The following is a 25,142-nucleotide window of genomic DNA, read 5'->3' as shown; positions in this document are numbered from 1 at the left end:
TACGGGTATTAGGACTAGTATATCAATATAACCAATGAGTTTTAGACTTGGTCTTAAATTCAAACCTGAACATTTGATATTTGATTATTAGTTTGGAAAAATTAACTGTAGACACTTAAAATTAATCTTCAAAGAAAATGTGAAACATGTAACAAAATAGCGATTACTTGAATGATTAATAAGGATTATTAAAAATAATGTCATGTATATCCACTTTGTGTCATGTAAAGATCTTATTTTTATACGTTAGATTTGTTATCATAAAAAATTAAAAACAGATAAAAATACAATACATTTAAATACAATTAATTGTTAATAACTTTTTTTAACGGGCTAATTTGGATTGCTAGTGCCTAATGGAGTGTTGAAGTATCATCGTGTATTTTAACAAAGTAACTAAGACAAGAAGAAATCCAATATTTCTTAAAAAATCCATTATATATGAAAATCAAGCCAAAAATTTTATGGTATTACTAATTAATATTCCACTACCAAAAAAAAGTGATGAAAGATTTGTTGTCATGAATCGTGTTACAAGTTACATTATCATTGTGATCGAATGTGAATGTTCGCGAGTACTTTAAATGTGGACATCTAGAAACATACATACCCTGCCTTCAAGTAACAACAATCCTCTTTAAAACAAATAATAATATCAAACCGAACTTAATACTATTCTCTTATGGCTATGCCGTATTTCTTTTGTTTTGTTCATCTTCTCTCCATAATTCTATCCAATTATTCACCTTTCATTACTGCTTCATTTTCTTCACTGTCCAAAGGCTCATCAATCTCTATTGATCATAAAAATGATCACCTTATTTCACCAAACCGCCTCTTCACTGCAGGTTTTTACAAAGTTGGCATCAATGCATACTCTTTTTCGATATGTCTAAACACCCAAAATAATAATCCAACTGTTGTTTGGATGGCGAATCGCGACACACCCGTTAACGGAAAACACTCCAAACTTTCTTTATACAAAAGTGGTAATCTTGTTTTAAAAGATGCTGATGATTCCATTGTTTGGTCTACTAAGACAAAAACAACTAATGGGAGAGTATTTTTAAGACTAGAAAACAATGGAAATCTTGTTCTGTATCAGTTTAATGGTAATAATAATCCATATATTATTCTTTGGCAAAGTTTTGATTATCCAACTGATACACTTTTACCTAATCAACCATTTACTAGAGATTCACAACTTATTTCCTCTAAAAGTACAACGAATTTCTCTTCGGGCTTTTTTAAACTTTATTTTGAAAATAATAATGTTTTAAGCCTTCTTTATGATGGGCCAGAAATAACTAGTGTATATTGGCCCGAACCTTATTTGAAAACATGGGAAGCAGGGAGATCTACTTATAATAATACTAGAATTGCAATGTTAGATTCTAAAGGTGAGTTTAACTCATCTGATGAATTCGGGTTTTTTGTTTCGGATTTTGGTGTAAAGAGGCAAAGAATAATGAAAATTGATTCTGATGGTAATATTAGAGTTTATAGTCTTGTTGATGGAAAGAAATGGGAAGTTCAATGGCAAGCTTTTACGACGTCATGCAAGATTCATGGCGTATGTGGCCCGAATAGTCTATGTACTTATTCACAAAGTTATGGGAGGAAATGTACATGTGTTCATGGTTATAAAAGGAAAGATCTTAAAGATTGGAAGCTAGGTTGTGAGCCCGATTTCTTGCCTTGCAAACGTGACGAAGTAGAAGATTACGTTGAGCTTCATTATGTCGAGTTTTATGGTTATGACATTGATTATCTTCAAAATAGCACACTTGAAGCTTGCAAAGAAATTTGTTTAAAAGATTGCAATTGTAAAGGGTTTCAATTCAAGTTTGACAACTCATACTATAATTGTTACTTAAAGAATTTGTTATACAATGGATATCAATCGGGTTTTGAGAATTCTATGTATGTTAAGTTACCAAGAACTTTGGTTTCATCATTTCATGAAAGATTTAACGATAGATCACGAGATACTTGTCCTGGAGATCTTAGGATGCCGATTTCAAGATCTTATGAGAAAAATCATGGAATTGGGTCGATTAGAGTATTGATATGGTTTGGGGGAGCAATAGGGGTTCTTGAGATCTTATTGATACTTCTTTTCTTGTATATAACTCGTAATGACTCTAATATAACCGCAGAAAGTTACATTCCGATTGGGCCAGGGTTTAAAAGGTTCACGTACGCAGAGCTAAAAAAGGCGACACAAAATTTTAGCAAAGAGATAGGGAGAGGTGGTGCTGGTGTTGTGTATAAAGGCGAATTATCAGATGATAGAATTGCAGCGATTAAGATGCTCAAAGAGGCTACACATCAAGGAGAAGCTGAATTTCAAGCTGAAATTAGTACTATTGGGAGACTTAATCATATGAATTTGATAGAAACATGGGGGTATTGTGTTGAAGGGAAACATAGGCTTATTGTTTACGAGTATATGGAAAACGGGTCATTGGCTAATCTATTGGATTCTAATAAGTTGGATTGGGGGAAGAAAATAGATATAGCAGTTGGTACCGCGAAAGGATTAGCTTATTTACATGAAGAGTGTTTGGAATGGGTTTTGCATTGCGATGTTAAGCCACATAACATTTTGTTGGATGAAAAATTCAATCCAAAAGTTGCGGATTTTGGGCTGTCTAAGTTGATTGCTAGAGACACGGCTGAAAATTCAAGTTTTTCTAGGATACGAGGGACACGTGGTTATATGGCTCCAGAATGGGTGTTTAATCTTCCCATTACCTCAAAAGTTGATGTCTATAGTTACGGGGTAGTGATTTTAGAGATGATAACCGGAAAGAGTCCTTTACAAACGCAGCAGGTTGGTGTTGAGAACAGCGGGAGAGACCAGACGTTGGTCGAGTGGGTTAGAGAGAAGATTAAGGATAATAATGAAATATGTATCGAGGAAATCGTTGATGACAGGACGTGTGGCGAATACAATCCGAGAACCTTGAACAATCTTGTGAAAATTGCTTTGCAATGTGTGGAGGAAGACAGAGATGCAAGACCTTCAATGAGCCAAGTGGTAAATATGCTTCTTCATCCAGAGATTGATGATTAGATAAGCTTTCTAACAATAGCAATGATATATTGTATATATATATGCGTGTATCTTGTAATATAGAAGATTAATATAATTATCTTCCCTGAAGTTACTAATATGTAATTTCACTATGTTTGTATAGCAAAAAAGTGCTAATAGTGTCATTAAACTACTTATTTCTACACAGACAAACCATATTATAGTTGCACAAAACATTATATTTTTAAGATTTTATGATAGAAAAGTAAGTAGGGGTAATTGTCAAGGTCTGATTTGAAAGTGTAAAAATAGCTCCCAATTGAATTATAACCCGACCCAAGTTGGAAGATGGCAAACCAGGAGTTGAATTTCAACGAGTATGAAGCTGACCCATAGGCTAAGTTGTATCTGACTAACCCTTAAGTTTCACTTTACATTGGCGGTGTTGTATATAACCGTGAATTGAAGTAATCTTATCACGTCATTAAAACCCAATATAATTATTACTGTACCTAACAGGCTAACACAAATGAGGAACCCCAACCCAAATAAGACTACTTATTCGGTTTTCAGGTTTACTAATAGGCTAATTTGGCCCGTATTTACCTTTGTGATTGTATTATGCTACTACACAGACTACGCTAAATATCTCCGTGTCATAATGGATTAATATACGTTTAGTCTTAGCTCTTAAGACATCTGCACCTTGTTTCCTTTTCACTTAATAAATTTAATAGTTAAGAACTTATTCATTCAGTCAAATTTCATGTTTATTTTTTAACTTAATAAACAAAAATAACCATCAATTACCCATATTTTACTTAATACATACAGACATTCTTAATGCATTCAGTCATTTAATACACTCAACACTTAATGACTAAAAAAAGAAACGGGCCTAAAGAGTTAACGAGAAACAATCAAGGCTCTAAATTGGGTTATTTGAATAATTTGAAAGTTAACCTAATCGGAGTTCTTAATGGGTTTAGGTAAGGGTTAATTTCAATTATTTTAATCCCAGAAAAATTTGAACCATTTAACCTGGCCCCATACACTAGAGGTGCAAATACCAGTTAACCGGTTCCGGTTATTTTTTTAGTAACCGATTTCGGTTATTTAAAAAAAAAATCGATTACGGTTAACCGGTTTGGGTTTTAAAAAACTATAACCGGTGTAATCGGTTTTGGTTAATAATAACCTGTTAACCGATACCGGTTAACCTAATAGGTTATTTTTTAACTGCCCACTATCAATAATATATAAGCCAAAAGGAGTTTTCTTTTTCAACATAAAACAAGTTGTTCCGTCCGGATCTACCCACAAACACCACTGATAACACCATTTATCTTCATCATCATCTACCCCTTATGGCCGCCACATATATCGATGTATATATTTATATATATATATGACTGGGTGGTTAGTGGAACACACATACACACACAGGCACACAGCTACATAGTACGTAATATTTTTGATGATCTTGAAGAGATGATTCAGTGGAGGATCTTGAAGAGGTGATCAGTTGGTTCTTTCTGCGGTATCCGATGCTTTTTTCTTTCTTTCCAGATGTATGTGACTTCATTTTTCTTTTTATATCTCGATGTATATATATATATATCACCCAGTAAGTGGTGAGTGGTAAGTATAAAATAGAAAACAATCCTAATTATATATAATTAATCGATTAACTGGTTAAAACTAAAAATAAAAACCGATTATCGGTTAACCGATTAGGAATCGGTTTTTGGTTTGAAAGTGCAAATCGATTACTAACCGGCGGTTTTTCCTAACCTATAATCGGTTTGTACTGTATCGGTTACTAACCGGTTATGATTATAGGTTAACTTTCGATTCGGTTCGGTTAACCGGTTTTTTTGTGCACCTCTACCATACACACGCTAGGTATATAACAAAGATTTTTCAATAAAATTTGTTGATAAAATACTGTGCCTATGTGAGAAATTATTAAAATTAATCAGTGTGTATGTATCATAGGTACAAAAATATGTATAAACAAAAAATAAAAACGTATGATACTATGAAAAAATAAAGGTAAATATTATTATGAAGTAAATGTAAATACGTAGTTCTTGGGATTTAGTTCAATTGGACATTTTTGTCTTTCAACCAAATGTACGTTATTCACGAGTTCAACACCTATGAAATGCATATTAGAATGTCCTTGCCAATGAGGTGGAACATAAGGTTTTCTCTAACATTTAATTGATTTCTTACAAAACGGTAGTGATACTTCTACCAGCAGTCATGCCTCCGGATTGACTGTGTTGATGACGTGGTCAATCTCTACTGGACAATAAAGAGATAATGCTGTTAAGTCCAATCACTATCGATGTTAAAAAAAATAAGTCAATACGTATCATAATAATCAAATCTTTACTACCTTTTAAAAAATTATCTTTCCATTTTTCATAATAGCTAGTAAAAAGTTAGTTTAAAAATGCTTTAATTGTCCCTAGTGAACATGTGTTTTAGAAAAGATTATAAAGAATCATCTAATTTAGTGTTATTAAACCAATTTACATCATGAACCTTAACTTTTTAAAATTCATTTATTACTATCTTTACATCAATTACATTTACACCACATCAATAATCAACACCATCACCATCGGTCTCTGTCACGCAAGTTCCGTGGTAATATTTATCTAATACTATCTTATAATGCATTCTACCCCCCTCCCCCCCTTTTTTTTAAGAAAAGATAATTTGAACTATCCAAAATACACCTAATCCTTATTCACTCATTTTTTTTTCTCTCTCCCAAAATCTCAACCACTCATTTTTTTCACTTTTCTCCATAAATCATTTTATTTCTCTAATTCATTCAAAAAATTTTATCTCAAAAACCGTATATCGATAAATTATAAAAATTATATGAGTATTATTAAAATTTCATGCTCTTTCATTAGAGATCTTATTCGATATACTTTCGACAGCTTTTTAAATCCGAGGGCGGAGCCCGTACGGCTAAAGTATTTGGATATCACACTGTAACACCCCGACAGCGGCGGAAAACTCGGGATGTAAGATAAAGCACACGCGCACATGGATGTTACATAGGAATACTAAATGAGTGCTTAGAATAAACATAAATAGTCAATTTCACAACAAAACAAGCATAGTAGTAGTTATTACACACAAGTTCAACAAAGGTGACCAAATCAAGTATGAAAAGTCCCACGCAGGGGATACGATTGGGCATATTGCCACCAACCCCAAATTACAAGCATGCAAACTCTAACCCTAAATCCTGAAGTCTGCTAATAGTCCCATGCTACCATTCCTAGCCACGATTAGCCTGGTTACCTGAAAGGAATACTTAAAAGAGTCAACACAAAGGTTGGTGAGTTCGTAGGTTTGAGTATAAACAAGTAGTATAAAAGCATTTTATACCGCCAATAGATCTCAAGTATTAAGTAGTATGTAGTGGCTAGTGACCAACTTGCACATAAGTAAGCGAGCACACACAATCCTCGATAGGACCGGCTAATAGTATCAATAGAGCACACACAATCCTCAATAGGACCGGCTAATAGTATCAATAGAGCACACACAATCCTCAATAGGACCGGCTAATAGTATCAATAGAGCACACACAATCCTCAATAGGACCGGCTAATAGTATCAATAGAGCACACACAATCCTCAATAGGACCAGCTAATAGTATCAATAGAGCACACACAATCCTCAATAGGACCGGCTAATATGTAACAAGTAGTCAAATAGCCAAAGAGTAGTAAAAGTAGTTACGGCAAGTATAAAAGCTTAAGTAGTATTCCTTTCACCCCGAAATGAGTAAAGAAAAAGGGGCTACGAAGACTCACAGTGATCTGCTACAAGCGTAGTTCTACAAGTACAGGGTATAAGCACTGATACAGTAAAATATATCTACTCGAATCCAAGTATGTCTTGATATCAACCTAATCACAAACCATTGAGTATAGATGGATACATGTATTAGTTCTCGTGATTATTTATTCACTAAGTGTCCTTGATGTACTGATGATTTGGATCACTAAAGATCTTTAAACGTTTGACTCAACAGTGTTTTTCATACACTAGACTCGTAATGAACGTCTTTGAACTCGCACTTTGATAAACAAGATCGAATATGTCTTGATTATACCTTAATTAGGGTTTCCTTGTACATGATAGACTTGGATTACAACTAAGTATAAAACCTGATTTCTACAACTAACGAAAATAGGGTTTAAATTCGTAAGGTGTAGCTGAACGAAGATTAAATTCGTAAGGTGTATCTGAACGAAGATTAAATTCGTAAGGTGTATCTGAACGAAGATAGACCTTAAGTTCGTAAGGTGTATCTGAACGAAGATAGACCTTAAATTCGTTTGAGGACTTAAGTTTGCTAAGTTCGTTTTGAAGCTTAACTTCGTTTTGGAAGACTTAAATTTGTTTCCAGGATACTAAATTCGTTTTAAGTGTTTTTAGGACGAATTTGGGACTGTTCAAACAAAAACGAGGGTTTTGAAGATTAAAACATGTTTACGACCCAAATTTGATCACGAAAAGGTTACTAAACACTTTTAGACACAAACCCACTAACTTTTAACACGATTTTTACACCAAAAATAGACCAAATCATCAAGAACATACACTTGAAAAGTAAGCTTTTATTTTGATGAAAATCTCAAAACTTGTTGTCATTACCTGAAAATCGATACTAGAAATATGTTTTGATTATCACAAGGAAGCTAAAAATGCAAGAAATCTTGGTTTAACAACTCAAAATCAAATGATGAATTTTTGTGGGTGAAGATGGTGAAGGTATGTGTGTGTTTTTAGAGAGAGAGAGGTGAGATGAGATGAAAATGGAGAAGAAGTGGAGAAATTGGGTTTTCTAACCCTTTTATAGTTTTCCCTTAATTTATGATTCTAATAATTGTAGGGTCTAAATGAAACATTTTCAGACTAGAATTTCTTGAACACAATCGCTTACGTCTTGAAACCTAACATTCTTATCACAATAGACCATAGACGCGTCTTATAATTTAAGATTTAAGAGTGAATAGACCTTCATGTGAGCACATATTCGAAACTAGAACATATTATGGATTTATTTAAATTATTTCTAAGGCGGTTGTTACACACACTCTATGACTTATCACCTACTAATCCTCCTATATATGACCTATCAGCCCACCATATCACCGTCACAACACACGGGCACTATTTCTCGTACATGCAAATGAGAGACGTACATGCATATATACATATACCACTGCTCTATGTATAGACATTGCAATATATATCCAAAATTACAACTTTTAAGATAGTCAAAAACGACACCTCTGTGCAAACCGCAGTAGCTAAGTTGGATACCAGGATACCACTAAATAACGTCCATTATAAAATAACAGGATAAATATATATATATATATATATATATATATATATATATATATATATATATATATATATATATATCGCGAGAAACTATGAAAATCAACATATGAATTAATATATGGTGGAGTCTGAGACTGAAAGGTCTTGTGTTCAAATCTTGGAAATAGAGACATAGGTTTTCTTATTATGGTTTCCTCAGAAATTGGAATTGAGTATATGAAGAGCCATGCCGTTGAATCCAAATTTACCGTTAAAAAGAAAAAAACTATGAAAATTTCTATAGTCGGGTTTACCAATTCTACAAAACTAAGAAGACTTATGGTCAGTGGAAAATCTTTTTGTTAATCGTTATTTCACATACAACATCTCGTGCACATTAGAAGTATTAGTAGCTAATTTGTCCCTACTGCTAGTTTTTTTTTTTTTTTTTAAAATAAACATTTATATATGTCACTGAAAAAATAGTTAAGAATTAATAGTAGGCATGGCTATGACATAATATGTATCCAAAGTAATAGGGCGAGTGCACCGGAATGCACTTAACTAATCACCAAAAGTTATTGTGTGCATGAATTCTAGGTCGGTCTTTATTGTATTCAGGAACCCTGAAATTATGTTTATTGTGAACATAAAACGGATATGAGACGGTTACTTCACATAAAAGTTGTTTATTTTCATATATTTTTTTTATTGTGTGCATAAACTAATCCCAAAAAGTTATTGTGTACATGCCACATAAGCAGTCAATGAGTCAACGTGAAAGTGGTGACCGACTAACTTCTTACCCGATAACTTTTGTTTACTATGAGACTTTTGAACAAGTTTTCTGAATACAATAAAGCCGACCTATAGTTCGTGCACACAATAACTTTTCAGGATTAGTTAACTGCATTACGACGCACTTAGCCCAAATAATACTAGTATATAGAAAGTCACCCAATTATTATCAAGTTTATTTCTTTTCAGTCATTCGTTTATCAGAAATTTTAACACGCCCTCAGAGTTTTAGTTTCGTTTTTTTACTAATTTTGACGTAAATAATTATTTTCAAATAGTTTTCTACTACAAACTTTTTCTAACATCATCAACGAAAAGTATAAATTAAACTATAAATAGCAAAAGGTCTTCATTTATATATATTATTAAGTAAATTTTTTAGTGTGCTATTACCAAATTAAAACCATACATGATGACTTAATGTCAACGGATAAAATCACATATTATGTATTGAATGACATTTTTTTTTATTCATTTACTTGTAAAATGTTATAAAAATATATGTTGCAGATGATTTTTTTTTCAAAACTTTATATATAGCCGTTTGTTCATATATAAATGAAAATGTGAACAAATTAATTCACAAGTTCAGAAAAGGATACTTTAAAAGTTTCTTTAAAAATTTTTTTTTACAAGATACATATTTATATCTTTTCACTTGTGAATGAAAAAAAAAAATATGATCCAATACATAATTTAAGAATTTTATCAACCTTGCAAAGAAAATAGTTCTCAAATTAAAAAATAAATAAAACTCTAAAATACAATAAGTCTATCGATTATAAAAATTAAAATTCTAATTCTAATACATACTATGCGCTATATAACTCGTATATGTTATGTCTTTCTAGTTCCTTGCCACTTGCCACTTGCCAGAAATTATAATAATGGAATGTTCAATAGCCGCCTTTAAATAAAAACAAAAAAAGTTGCACAACAAAAAAGGATAGAAATTTTGAAGAGAGAAAGGGTCCGTTTACAAAGACTTAAAAGACTTAAAAGGTCATTCCTTAAACGTACGTCTTCTATTATTTATGCCCGTATAGACGACCATCAGCTTCTAGACTGTTTTCATTTCTGGAATTTAATTGTTTTTAACCAACCAAGATAGATCATAATTATATGTGACATACGTTTACATTTTCCTCCTTTTTCTTCTTGTTAGCAATACACATGAACACATATAATTATGTTAATCACGTAATTATTTGATGTATTACGAATAGCAATTTAAGATGAAAATGAAAAGAGTTCGGTTTAAAAACCAATCTCAAACAAACAAAAAGTAAAGATGTTAAGTTGGGCGAGATCTTCTTAATTTCTCAATCTTCAAAAGCAGCTTCTAGCCTAAATTTTTAAGTAAAAAGGATTTAATCTTTTCAAATAAATAAAATGGTTGGTGAGTTTTAATTTGTTTTGTGATATATAGATGATGGTAATAATGGTTTGATAGAGACGGAAAGATAATAAAAATGTGTTTTTAAGATAACATAAAAAAGAGTTTCTATCTAAAAATGTGAGAGCCTTCTTCGGTGATTAATTAAGAGCAGATGAAAACAAAGAAAAGATAAAAAGGTCTAAAGAAGCATTACTGTCAGTCTGTCAATGATAACTAGTCCAACTGGTTAGAGGTATTCTCAGATTTTATTTAAGGTCTTGAGTTCGATCCATAAGAATGTCAAGTCTTAGAGTTTTTTTCTCCGAATACTTGTAACGGCCTATAGTCAACATCTCGTTGTCTAGGGTACGTGCAAGGCTTCACCATTATATGATGAGGCTTCCTTGATGTCGTGTACCGACTGATGTTCGGAAAAAAAAAGTAGCATTACTAAAACTGGTCAGAATCAGCGGGCTAGCGCGGTCCAACTGTGAACCGGATGCTCAGTCGATAAACGGTTTCATTCAAAAGTAAATTGATTTTGAAAATTAAATCGACGCAAGGGAAAGGATTAATATCGAAACCTTTGAAATTGAAAGATTGTTATCAATTGCAAAGGATAGCTACAAGAATTTCAACAAGTCTTTGTTTGTTTTGCTTTATGGTGTACCTTTTTTGTTAGATTATATTTTCCTAAAATGATCTATTATCACTTACTGTATTTATATCTAGACTTTTTTATACATGTTAAGTAAAATTCTAAAGGCTTTATTTAACATTTTTTTAATATTTATTATATTTATCAAAACTAAAATTTCAATATTTTGTTTTCTAAACATTAAGCTTAAATTTCAATCTTGATTTTAAGTTTCATCAATTTATCAAAACTACATTATATCAATAACTTAAACTATTTGTCTCCACCGCCACCGCCACCCCGTCACCACCACCCGTCTTCACCACCGCTGCCGCCACCGCTATCTCAGCCCGTCACCACAACCCGTCACCGCCGCCATTATACCGCCGCATCACGCAAACATAACTCTAGTGTTTTATAAAGTAAATTTTATTTTATTAAATTTGAAATTTCAAAAGTTTCAACAATTCATCAACACCACATTACATTAATAGCCTACATTATTTTTTGTCGTCACAACCACCACCAATCGCCGCTGCTACTGCTATTACATCGCCATCACCGCCGCTATTGCCGCACGCCACCGGTGTCATCCGCCGTCATTACACCGCGTAGATTATTGGATCATACGCTAATTGGGTACATGATTAGTTAAACATTATTGTCATATTTAAATTTTATGATTATAATTTATATTGCCTTTTAATATATACATGTATACATTTATATATTATAGTGTTATATATGCACGTATTTACACTTGGAACAGGCATGTAAAAATGTTAATTTGTTTTATTTATTATGAATTATGGATTTAAATGTGTAAAATTAGTTTTTTTTTAAACTTATTTTAGAAAATGGGGAAATTTGAGAGTCTTTAGGTTTAACTTGGATATTTATGTTATTATCATGTTTAATTGGGTAAATATGTGAATTTGGTGTTTAAGGAGGGAATATATGAGATTGACCCTTATAAAATAGTACTCGTATGAGCTAACAAATAATCATTTAAAAATATGTATAATATATCTAGTATCAACACCTTATAAATCCTACTTAGTTTCTGATAAACAATATCACTTTATTCAACATCAATTAAACTAAATATCAACAAAGAAGTGTCATGATAAACACTTGTTGAGAGGGGTTGTTAAGCTTAGAGTCATAAAGGTTGCTTTAATAATTAGGCATAATAGTGTTAAGCATAAACGTCAACAACAAAATGTCCTGCTAGCTAATTAACATATATATATATATATGTGACTCTATATTTGAACAATACATCTGAGGCGTACTTTCACAATCTGGCCGGATTACCAAAATGCTTTTGTTATTTTTGAGAAGTAATAACCGATCATTATAATCAAAACATCATCTTCCTCAACAATCATAAAGATTGAAACACCAATGAAAAAGGCCACTGAACTACTTAATCATACATATATATTCGATACTTGATTAAGAGCGCGCTTTTATTGAATGTGTAGCTAGCTAGGCTCATCTTAATCTTATATCATGGTAATAAACTGGAGGTAATTAAGAATATATGCATTCAAATATTGTATCTATTACGTACACTTCAAGTAGTCATTCAAACTAAATTAAACAAAACTTCAATTCTTTCCGTTCCATGACAAATTATTAGCTAGGACCGCTACTAGTTATTGAAAGCTTTAAATAACAATAAACATGCAATGTGCACTCAAACAAGTTGAGAGTACGTCTACCCACCATTTCAATATTTCTATATATAGTTTGTGTATGATTAAATACATGCACAAAGTAGAAGTTTATGCATTACTATTTTCACCATCATGCATTTGCAATACTTGCCTTTCCTCTTTCTTATACCACTCATTTTCCTCTCTTGTTCTCCACTTGTTGCTACAACTTCTTCTTCATCAAACATTCTAACGCAAGGTTCATCGCTCTTTGTTGAAAAACAAAATCATTTGGTTTCACCAAATCGCCTTTTCACGGCTGGGTTCCACCGAATTGGTCGAAATGTGTATACCTTTGCAATATGGTATTCCAATACCATGTCGGATGGTAATCACACATTCGTTTGGATGGCAAACCGAGACGAACCTGTTAATGGAAAACGCTCCAAGTTTTCATTATGGAAAGACGGAAATCTTGTTCTAACGGATGCTGGCCGTAGAATTTGGATGTCTGATACTAAATCTAGCTCACCTTTACAATTGCAACTTCTTAACTCGGGTAATCTTGTTCTTACCGAATTAAACAAAAAAACTTATCTTTGGCAAAGCTTTAGTTTTCCTACCGACACAATTCTTCAAAACCAACCTTTTACCAAAGATACATTCCTCATATCATCAAGAAGTTTAACAAACTTTTCTTCTGGCTTTTACAAACTCTTCTTTGATGATGACAACGTGATCCGCCTTGTTTTCCATAATGATGAAGTAGCAAGTGTTTACTGGCCTAGTCCTTGGTTGGTTTCATGGCAAGCAGGAAGAACTACTTACAATAATAGTAGAATTGCTTCCCTTGATTCCAAAGGCTATTTCATGTCTTCAGACAATTTTGGTTTTTCTACAAGTGATTACGGAAGTGCCCTTCAAAGAAGACTGACACTTGATTTGGATGGCAATATTAGGGTCTACACTCTAATAAAAAGAAGTTGGGTAGTTTCATGGCAAGCAATTTCAATTACATGTACAATTCATGGGATTTGTGGTCCAAACAGCCTTTGTACTTATAGTAGCGATTCAGGAAGGAGATGCACTTGTATGCAAGGGTACAAGGCCAAGAACAACTCAGATTGGTCGATGGGGTGCGAACCTACGTTTGATTTTTCCAAACATCGTGAAAACTACGAATTCGTCAAGCTCCCTTCCGTGGAATTTTATGGTTTTGATACCGTGTTTACGCGAAACTCAACTTTCAACGAATGCAAGAATGCTTGCTTGAATGACTCTAACTGTAAAGCCTTCCAATACAACTTTAATAAGGATTCCAACTTCTTCATCTGCTATACAAAGACTTTGTTGTACAATGGCTTATACAAAGGTACACGTCTCAATACTTATCTTAAGTTGCCAAAGGCTGATGCATTATCCTATGATCAAAAAGTTGCTAATGATTTCCCTTTGGATTGCTCAAATTCGACGATTGAGCTAACAAGGTCATATGAGAAAAAGACTACAAATGGGTCTCTCAAGTTCATGTTGTGGTTTAGTATCGCTCTCGGTGTAATTGAAACTACATGCTTCATACTCTTTTATTATATCACAAAGCAGCCCTCAGGTGCAACAACCCAAAGCTACCTTGCAATTGCTACCGGATTTAGAAGGTTTACATATGATGAAATAATGAAGGCGACTCATAAATTTAAAGACGAGATTGGTAGAGGTGGTGGTGGTATTGTTTACAAAGGAACACTGCCCGACCATCGAGTGGTAGCCATTAAGGTGCTCCATGAGGCTATCCAAGGAGAAGACGAGTTTTTTGCAGAGATGGGCCCAATTGGGAGGATTAATCATAAGAACCTGATAGAAACATATGGTTATTGTGCCGAGGGAAAACACAGGATCTTGGTCTATGAGTACATGGAAAACGGGTCATTAGCTGAAAACCTAGGTTACGATAAGCTTGATTGGCCAATGATGCTACAAATTGCAACTGGCGTTGCGAAAGGGCTAGCTTACTTACACGAAGAGTGCTTGGAATGGGTTTTGCACTGTGATGTTAAACCACATAACATATTGTTGGATGTTGATTATAACCCAAAAGTAGCCGATTTTGGTTTGTCTAAGTTATTCCACCAAGGAGTGACCGAAAATTCCAAGTTTTCAAAGATAAGAGGGACTAGAGGGTATATGGCACCAGAATGGGTGTTTAACCTTCCAATTACTTCAAAAGTGGATGTCTATAGCTACGGAATGGTGGTGCTAGAAATGATAACAGGACGGAGTCCCACAAACGACCAAGCAAGAGATGATAATGAAAGAGTGGATAAAAAAGGGCTCGTAAGTTGGGTGAGGGAGAAGCTACACGAGGCTAGTGGAAGTTTTACCGTGACAGACTTCTTGGAGATATTGGATCCTAGGATGAGGGGTGAATTTGATACAGATGAGAAGAAGAATCTTTTAAAGGTAGCTCTGCAATGTGTCGAGGAAGACAAAGACGCTAGACCCACCATGAGCGAGGTCGTGAAGATGCTTCTCGACCCCAACATGGATAACTAGCGTTACAAGTATACAGGATTTGACTAGCATTGCTGTTTAGAAAAATTTTGTATTTTGCAGTATTGGGTTTTGATTTTATTTTCGTTGTCAATGTGTTCATAAAACTACAACTTAATCAACTCAAATATGAGTAAAAGTTGTGTTGCATTGTTTAATTCAGTCAGCATAAAGTTCATATATAGACGTGTAACTTCTTAATTATACTTATCTAACAAATCGATACTAAGCATTTGTCATTGGCACATATAATTTATTATAAATTTATAGCTACATATATACACTTGTGTTCCTACTGCTACATGTTTATTTAGTTTAGATTTTGTATTGACTTGTTTGGAAATGTCTGAAAATGTAGTCGAGAAGAAGAGGACAATTTTTAAAGGCTCACTAGTATTTAATATTTGATAGAGAAGAAACAAATGAATGAATGTTGGAAAAACTACTAGACCACTAACTAAACCATCGACTAAAAAACATAAAGTCATATCACTGAACAACTTGCTAATTAAGTATTAGGATTTAGGATGGAGTTGGGTATGTTCCTAACTCCTAAGTAATAATTTAACACCTATACTCTGTTATAAAATATATATATATATATATATATATATTTTACTATACCAGCAACTCAGCAAGTGTAAATGTTTACCAACAAAAAAAAGCCAGTACATATAATTAGATATACTAAAAAAAAAAAAGTTTTCGTTAAGATGCATTAATTAGTTGTATAGTTAACACAAAAATCAGGGGTGAACTTTTGATATGAAAATATACAACCTTTTTATGCACGTTAAGTGAAACCCTAAGGGCTTCATTTAGCATTTTCCAAACAAAAAAACTAAACACAAATACATATGTATGAAAATGTTTTAAAACCATTTCAAATTCGTAAGTTCAACCAGTTGACTTGTTACTTGATTAGTCGACATGTTAGATTTTAATTGGTTTCTTAGTAAAGTCAGCTTAGGCTAAACAACCTTTTTATATCTAATTTTTCTTTTTTTCGTAAAAATAAAATGTTAGAATTTTCTTTTATATTTCGATTATATTGTTTGTATTGTTTAAATTATAGTTTTAGTTTTGGTTGAAAGTAAATTTATAATTCATGTATATATAGTTTTAGTTTTGGGTCCTTATATTTTCAATTGTAGTTGTAACTTAAATTGGTTTACAGACTGTTCTACATAACTAGCCAGCCAAATTATTTATGAATCGTAACGACTGAAATTGATCGATCCTATTTTTTGTTGTTGAATGGAAACTAAAATTCGATCTGTTAGTTAGCATGTTTAAGTCTTACATTTTTTATATCTAGTTGAAATCTAATGGAAAGCAAAGTAATACTGTTTCATCAAATTAAAGATGACTTCTGGTCTGAGTTCCAGTCTTTCCATAATGCCCAAAAGATAGCTTGAACTTTGATTTTCGACTTTGAAGTGGTTACCAACTTACCATGCATTAATTAGCATAAGAAAGCCCGAAATATCGGCCCATAATACAAGGCTATATATATGTTTAGGAAAGCCCAAATTATAGGCCCATAACCATTGGAGCCGCCTAACTCATTTCATGTTCGTGATACATGATTTTTTTTGTGTGTGAATTTGTTTGTTTCCTTTTTCCTCGAGGCTTGTCTTAGAATGCATCAATAACACTACGAAATGAAAAATAATAGTATGACTTCCATGTTCTCTTGTCTTTATTTTTGTAATTGTCACTAGTTTTATATATTTTGTAGTCTTTGTAGTTAAAATCTCATTAGAAGTTTAAAATGTGTATCATTGTTTATGTTTTGATTGTAATTATAATTATATTATTTGGCTTCTAGCATCGATCTTTTTAATGGTTATTATATTTTAACATGTTTAACGGTTGAAAAAACTATCAACCCATAACACAAGGTCGTGAATTGAAGTTAAAGCCCGAAGTGCCTAACCAGAGGAAAGTATCAAACTCTATGGATAATAATTGTAATTCTAAAAAGAAGAATTAGCTACTTGTCATTTTTGTTCATTATGAGACTCATGATTACTCTTTTTTTTTGTCTTTTGAACACTAATTAATAGCTTCCCATGCCAAGCTATTCTAGGGATGAGCCGGCCCATACTTACATCATTTATGTGGAGCAGTACGACGAACGAAGCCTTCTCACCAGTGAAAGATTTATCGAACGTAACTCTTCTGGCAATAAAAACTTTATCTATTTATACCTTGTCTTTTAGCAGGTTTGGTCACGAGGGACAAAAGAGCGTCAGCTTTCTTTTTAAGTTTCGAAAAAGCAGAGTAACTTCAACATCGAGTAGAGTATGGGAAAGAGTTCGAGTAAAACATTAACAGTGCGAATATGAAATTTACTAAAACAAAAAACAACAAAATCACATGATTTTAGCTTTTTGTATGAAACACAAGTATACTCTCGACATTGCCGACATCAATAGTATATATTTGTGAGTGTTATTTAATTTTTATTACACATATAATCCTATGTCTTTCATTATTGTTATCGATAAACATCTCCAACATCCAAAGCTATAACCCCACAATATTCCTTATAATTCTTCTTTATTTGTCGCATGGTCACATTCTCAGTTTCTCAAAGTAGCCACAAAATGCTAACCACTGGCCATTGCTACATTTATTTTATCAACAGTTGTTCCTTTCTTTTCCAATATACGAGTTCTTAAAACCCGTGCGTTGCACGATTGAGATAATTTATATTTGTTTCCACGTAATAGTTGTATTTAAAAAGTATTATTTTGATTGTTAGCGTGTAGTTTAAAAATGATTTATAGTAATATGAAGTTGAGTTGTATGTAAGAGTAAAGTTATAATATGGACACAAATGTGAAAATAGAATGTAATGAAATAATCGACAATATAATAAACCTTTTACGAACATCTATATAGAAAACAATCTTGTCTATAAACCTTTTCATTAGAGATGATGAAGTTGGTACTATGTACTTGTTATTCACGCTGATCACATATGAATGCCTACAAATCACGACAACAATCAGACCAGAAGACTCTTTATGAAGTTGATCTAAATAAATAGCATCCATTTCCTTGGGTTATTTTGCAACAATGTCATTACTCTTCCCCATTTGAACATGTATATTTTGGCTTGGGGTATACTTACGAAAACTAAATACTTTCAGGAGGGAAGAATGCAAAGTGGGATGTGAAGGATGGATTCCTCATATATATAGACCCGCATCATAAACCAAACAAATTTTATAACCCCCAACTCAATAAATTCTTATTAACTATCTATCGATTTATAACAAACCTCACATTTACATATATACATAGATTTACATATACATATACATTACTTAGTCTTTTTCACATTCCACCCTTTGAACTTTCTAATCATCATCAATATAATCAATTACTACTTTTCCAATAATGCACATGTACCTACTAATAAACTACATAACAAATCAAAATTTTACTACCCAATAAACTATGCAATTAAAGGTATAACAACAATTATGAAGAGAGATTATTTAAGTTTTAAAGTTGATTCATGACTCAACTTTTATATTATATACTTGTTCTTAACGCTTAGAACATCCCACCACCTACAAATGATCATGACAAAAATCGGGCCAGTAGATTCTTTATAAAGTTGATTCAAAGAAATACCATCCCTTTTCTTAGGTTTTTTTTGCTTCAATATATCATTACTCTTCCCCATTTGAAGAGGTATTTTTTGGCTTTAGATACACTTATGAGAACTAACTGCTTCAGGAGAGAAGAATGCAAAGTAAGAAGTGAAGGGTGAATTCCTCATTTATATAGACTCTCAATAGGAACCAAAATAATTCTATAACCCTAACTCAATAAGCTCTCATAAACTATCTACATATTTATGACAAATTTGACTTTTCATAATCTTTGGGCTTTTCATCATCTCATATCATTGTTTAGTTTAATTGAACTTAACTATTTATATGATCATATGCATATGTATTTTACAACCAACCCAATGAATCTGGTTTGATTTTCAATTTGAATAAATAATAGTAACTACCCGACTTATATATATATCCAACCAAATAAATAAAGTCTATCTTGGTTTGATTTTGTATCCAAATTGGGTTTTATTTGAGTAGAATAATAAAAATCAAATAAAATAGATATGTATATATTGTCATGTAGTTAGATATGTATATATTGTCATACAATTTTCGTTTCATAAACTTTTAGAAAACATCGTAGCGGTCCACCAATTCAACTTCTTAATCATCATCATCACCAAAATCATTTACTATTGTAAACTATGCTTCAACTTCCTAATAATCATCAATATAATAAATTACATATGCTTCAACTTCCTAATGATCATAATTACTATTATTTCAATAATGCACATAAACCTACTAATAAACCACATAACTAATCAACAATTTAATATTCATGTTATATACAATTGTAAACTATGCTATTAGACTTATAACAATAATTACGAAGAGTGATTATTTAAGTTTTATAGTTGTTCCATGACCTAACTTTTATATCATATAAGGATACAATCTCGTTTTCTTTCGTTGTTTAATTAATAGTTTCTATGTGAGTTTTAATTTTTTCTTAATTCTTCTTCTTTTTCACCTTCTTATTCAATTTCATAATGATCGAGTCGCATATAAATTTAGTATAGTATATTAGATCAAGTTGATACGAGTACCTTTGATCAACCTTAATTAGCCAGATTTTCAAGTATTTAACATATATAATTTATTAAGCAATGTAGAATCTTTTCCGTCAACTTTCAATTATAATCCGTTAGTTATTAAAAACTCGAATATCAACCTATTTGAATTCTGAGCCTTGTCTTCATATAGCCACCTTGAATTTGACTTTTGTGAAAGATCTTCTCCGTAGCCACCATGGATATACAGTTGACTTAATTATGCTTAATCATTTATTAAATTTAATTATTATTGTTTAACTAATGATATAATGACTCGTCCATCACCAATTATTATTTTTCATATATACATGATGGTTAATTTGACCGTTTTTTTATATCAATCAACATAAGAAAATAACAGTTCAATAAACAAGAGTAACATAGTATAATTCAAGTGTTTTACCAGTATAAGATAAAATAAATTTGTATATAGATCATCACCTATTACGGATCGAGTAATTACTAATTAAATCGTTAAATTGTACTTTGCTAGCTAGCAAAACAAGTAACGAAGTTTTCATTCCCTTAAGTGTGCAAATTTTGGAGAAAATATCAAAGTTAAATATCTGACAATTCTTGATGTTCATTAGACTAGACTAGATTTAGCTAATTAACTAGATCTCGTTTATACTGGTCAAAACTAAAATATATGAGCAACATGCAAGATGGGTCATGATCACCTGCCAGATGTTGAGAGCATTCAATTTAAGTATTAAATATAAACATCTATATTATTCACAGTTATGAACTTCCTCTGTTTCAAGCACTTTTAATATATACATATATACCCACTCGAAATATAAGAAGTTTGTTCGATCATCCATATTTTATCAATAACAATGCATTTGCCTTGCCTTTTTTTCCTGCCTTTAATTATCCTCCATCATTGTCCATTTGTTACTTCTACTAATTCTTCAACAAATGTTCTAACCCAAGGCTCATCACTCTCTGTTGAAAATAACCAAGATCATTTGGTGTCACCTAATGGTCTTTTCACAGCCGGGTTTCACCAGATTGGCCAAAATGCTTACTTCTTCGCTATTTGGTTTTCCAAGCTTATGGCGGATGGCAGTCACACCTTTATTTGGATGGCAAATAGAGATGCACCGGTCAATGGAAAACATTCCAAGTTTTACTTGTCAAAATCCGGGAATCTTGTTCTAACAGATGCCGGTAACCGAATTTGGATGAGCAATACTAAATCTACATCCCCTTTGCAATTGCAACTCCTTGACTCGGGAAACCTTGTTCTCAAAGAGTTAGAAAAAAATCCATATATTTGGGAAAGCTTTAGTTTTCCTACCGACACCATTCTTCCAAATCAGCTTTTCACCAAAGATACCATCCTTGTATCATCGCGAAGTTTGACAAATTTTTCTTCTGGTTTCTACAATTTCTTCTTTGACAATGACAACGTAATCCGCCTTGTTTACAACAGTGATGAGATAACAAGTGTTTATTGGCCCGATCGTCCCCTGTTATTAACATGGCAAGCAGGAAGGTCTACTTTCAACAATAGTAGATATGCCTTTCTTGATTCCTTTGGCCGATTCTTTTCCACGGACAATTTCACCTTCGTTACGTCCGATTATGGCCATACCTTTCAAAGAAGAATGACACTAGATGCTGATGGCAATGTTAGAGTATATACACTTAACAACAGAAAGTGGATTGTTTCAAGCCAAACAATTTCACAACCATGCCGCATTCATGGAAGTTGTGGCAAAAATAGCCTTTGCACTTATAGTTTTGAGTCCGGAAGGAAATGCACTTGCTTGCAAGGATTCAAGGCAAAGAACCACTCAGATTTGTCATTTGGGTGTAAACCAACGTTCAATCGAACTGGAAATCGTGAAAATTATGACTTCTTAAGACTCCCCAATACAGAATTTTATGGATTTGATTCTGTGTTTGTAGAGGGGGTCACTTTTAAAGAATGTAAGAAGGCTTGCTTGAAAGATTCCAATTGTAAAGCCTTCCAATATTCCTTTTACCAACCTTCAAGCACTTTCAGATGCTATGTGAAAAGTTTGTTGTTCAATGGTCATTCAGTGGATACTCCTTCCACTACAACTTATCTTATGCTACCTAAGTTTGATGTATTGTCATTTAATGAAAAAGCTACTAATCAGTCCGAGTTAACTTGCTCAAGTTCTATCATCAAGCTCGAACGTACATACGTGGGAAAGAGGTCAAATGGATCCCTCAAGTTCTTATTGTGGTTCAGCATCATCCTTGGTGTAATTGAAGCTACATGCTTTGTGTTCTTCTATTATATTACGAGACAATCATCAAGCACAAGAACCCAATCCTACCATGCAATTGCTACCGGATTCAGAAGGTTTACATACGATGAGATTATTAAGATGTCTAATAAATTCAAAGATGAGATTGGGAGAGGTGGTGGCGGTATCGTGTACAAAGGTATACTACCTGATAGAAGAATGGTCGCAATTAAGCAACTCCATGAGGCTAGCCAGGGAGAAGCTGAATTTTTAGCAGAGATGAGTACCATCGGGAGGATAAATCATAAGAACTTGATAGAAACATATGGTTATTGTGCAGAAAGAAAGCATAGGATCTTGGTGTATGAGTACATGGAGAATGGTTCGTTAGCTCGTAACATACGTTCTAAAGAACTCGATTGGCAGAAGAGATTTGAAATTGCCACTGGTGCCGCAAAAGGGCTAGCTTATCTACATGAAGAATGCTTGGAGTGGGTTTTACACTGTGATGTCAAACCACACAACATATTGCTAGATGCTGATTATAATCCAAAGGTGGCTGATTTTGGCTTGTCTAAGCTATTTAGCCAAGGTGTAATAGAAAATTCTATCTTTTCGAAGATAAGAGGGACTAGAGGGTATATGGCTCCAGAATGGGTATATAATCTTCCAATCACTTCAAAAGTGGATGTGTATAGCTATGGAATAGTTGTACTAGAGTTGATAACAGGACGAGATCCAACATGGGATCAGGGAAGCGATAATGAAAGGGTAGATCTTGTAAGTTGGGTAAGAGAGAAGGTTGACGATTTCGGAGACAATTTGACAGAAGCACAAATAACGGATATATTGGATCCTACATTGAAGGATGAATATGAAAATCATCAGATGGAAGCTCTTCTAAAAGTAGCTTTGCAATGTGTTGAGGAAAATAAAGACGCGAGACCAACCATGAGCGAGGTTGTGCAGATACTTCTAAATCTAGAAATGGATGATTAGTATTTTTAGCCTTTGGCCGAATTGTATTTTACTCTCTAGCAATTACTTAACGTTGTGCGTTAGAGACTTGTTAGTTACAAATTTGATACATATGTAAAGTCCATGAAGCCCAACAAACTTAATAATTTGGAAATATGTTAGTATGTTGTAATTATTAGTTAAAGGTCACTTTATAATTTGTCAATCCTTAATGTTTATTATATAATTTGTAATTACGTTTCTTCTTCTAGTATTTAATCAATCCATTTATTTCATTTTGAGGTTAATAATTATAATGTTCCATTCCCTCCAATTTCTTGTTTTATTATGCTATTTGAGAAATATTTTCTTGATCCATTTTCCATCATTAATCATTCCGGACAAAATTTTGGATATGTTAGTTTGAAAATCAGATTAAAAATGATGAGGTAGAGTTGATGTGGCAAAACTAATTAATAAGCAATAACCCACGTATCTTACGGTTAAAAAAAAAAGCAACGACGCATGTCAATATTTGAATTGGTCTTAAAAATATCTTGTGATCTTTCGTTATCTTCTAGCTCTTTCATTTTTATAGAGATCATATGTACCATGATAGCCTGACTCTTTTCTCAGTCCAAATCAAGAAAGATATAAACAAAAAGAAGTTAGTTTAAGTTTTGATATATAAGACAAAGACCTTCGAAGCTATGAAATAATTAAGATCTATAAAAAAATTGTTGGCTTCTTCATCAAAGACTTTATTTTAGTTATTGTTATGCGTGTTTACTTAACTCTCACTCCAACTGCGAAGAATGTTAGAGAATATAATAGCTCAGTTGGCCGGCTCAACAAAAAGACGTATATATAATTGTATTCACATATATATATATATATATATTCTGTTAATAATATACAAAGCCCACGGGGGTTGCGATGTTTGACATTTTATTTAGGCAATCTGTGTGAGTGATGCATTTTATCATTGCTATTTGTTTATCAAATTTTAGAACTAAATTCAATTTATTTGACATGTTATTAAGAGCTCAGGAACTTTATATGAATTAAAAGCTATATTGAATGGTTTATATATCCAAGTAATTTATAGACACCATCTTGTCGATCTTAAGTCGATCAACTTCACACGTAAGTAACTTTTGTCCAGGCTCAAAAAAGCCTGAAAAAACTTGACGCAAGAGTGAAAGACTCACTGGCCTTGTGTCGGGCCAAGCTAACCCAAATACTTGAAAAAGAACAGAAGCATGTAATATGTTTTTTTTTTTTAAATAGTAAGTTCAAGTATACATTTTAATTATTTTATTACGATGTTGGTTAATCTTGATGGTTCGGGTTGGTTGGGGTGAGTATGAGCGATCAAGAACTGGTTGCTGGTCGCATGGATCTAGTCGAATATGTTTAGTGTTAGAGCAAGTCGATACCTCTAATAAGAATGTGCCAGAATCATGTCAAGTTTTATATTTGAATATTTTCCGACAACAATTTCCAATCCATTAGTTAAAAAATTAAAACTTGAACATCAACTCATTTGGACCCGTAGCCTTGTATCCAAAAAGCCGCCATGACTTTGACTTTCAAGAAAGAACCTCACTCATATACTATTTTGACTTGATATATTCAAGTAATTAGCCGCCCCATGAGAATTGAAAGTTGACTTGTACTCAATAATGATCAATCGATGGTTAATGAACATCACCTGCCAGATGTTGATAGCTAGTATTAAAAAAACATCTATTATATCACTGTTATGAACTTAAATTCTCTATATATATTTCAAACACTTTTAATATGTTTGAATACCCACTCAAGTA

The 25,142-nt window shown here is 32.7% G+C and overlaps 3 protein-coding genes across 3 annotated transcripts; all 3 read left to right on the top strand.

Annotated features, from left to right (window-relative positions):
- The first annotated feature begins 689 nt into the window (after positions 1 to 689).
- On the top strand, positions 690 to 3,242 carry LOC122579297 (putative receptor protein kinase ZmPK1). Its single transcript, XM_043751439.1, has one exon. The coding sequence runs from the start codon at positions 929 to 931 to the stop codon at positions 3,077 to 3,079; it is 2,151 nt and encodes a 716-aa protein (XP_043607374.1). The 5' UTR covers positions 690 to 928; the 3' UTR covers positions 3,080 to 3,242.
- A 9,796-nt stretch (positions 3,243 to 13,038) lies between these two features.
- Positions 13,039 to 15,664, top strand: LOC122610585 (putative receptor protein kinase ZmPK1). Its single transcript, XM_043783561.1, has one exon. It carries the CDS (start codon positions 13,039 to 13,041, stop codon positions 15,433 to 15,435), a length of 2,397 nt encoding a protein of 798 aa, XP_043639496.1. The 3' UTR covers positions 15,436 to 15,664.
- A 5,294-nt stretch (positions 15,665 to 20,958) lies between these two features.
- On the top strand, positions 20,959 to 23,535 carry LOC122580121 (putative receptor protein kinase ZmPK1). The gene has a single exon (XM_043752392.1). It carries the CDS (start codon positions 20,971 to 20,973, stop codon positions 23,353 to 23,355), a length of 2,385 nt encoding a protein of 794 aa, XP_043608327.1. The 5' UTR covers positions 20,959 to 20,970; the 3' UTR covers positions 23,356 to 23,535.
- Positions 23,536 to 25,142: the final 1,607 nt, after the last annotated feature.

The sequence above is a fragment of the Erigeron canadensis genome, chromosome 8 (genome assembly GCF_010389155.1).
Source record: "Erigeron canadensis isolate Cc75 chromosome 8, C_canadensis_v1, whole genome shotgun sequence".
Lineage (NCBI taxonomy): Eukaryota > Viridiplantae > Streptophyta > Magnoliopsida > Asterales > Asteraceae > Erigeron > Erigeron canadensis.
Note: the sequence above shows the minus strand (reverse complement) of the source record. Positions and strands in the feature narration are given on the sequence as shown.

Excerpts from the sequence above, each read along its gene's own strand:
- LOC122579297 (XM_043751439.1), top strand. The coding sequence starts at position 929 with ATGGCGAATCGCGACACACCCGTTAACGGAAAACACTCCAAACTTTCT.
- LOC122610585 (XM_043783561.1), top strand. The coding sequence starts at position 13,039 with ATGCATTTGCAATACTTGCCTTTCCTCTTTCTTATACCACTCATTTTC.
- LOC122580121 (XM_043752392.1), top strand. The coding sequence starts at position 20,971 with ATGCATTTGCCTTGCCTTTTTTTCCTGCCTTTAATTATCCTCCATCAT.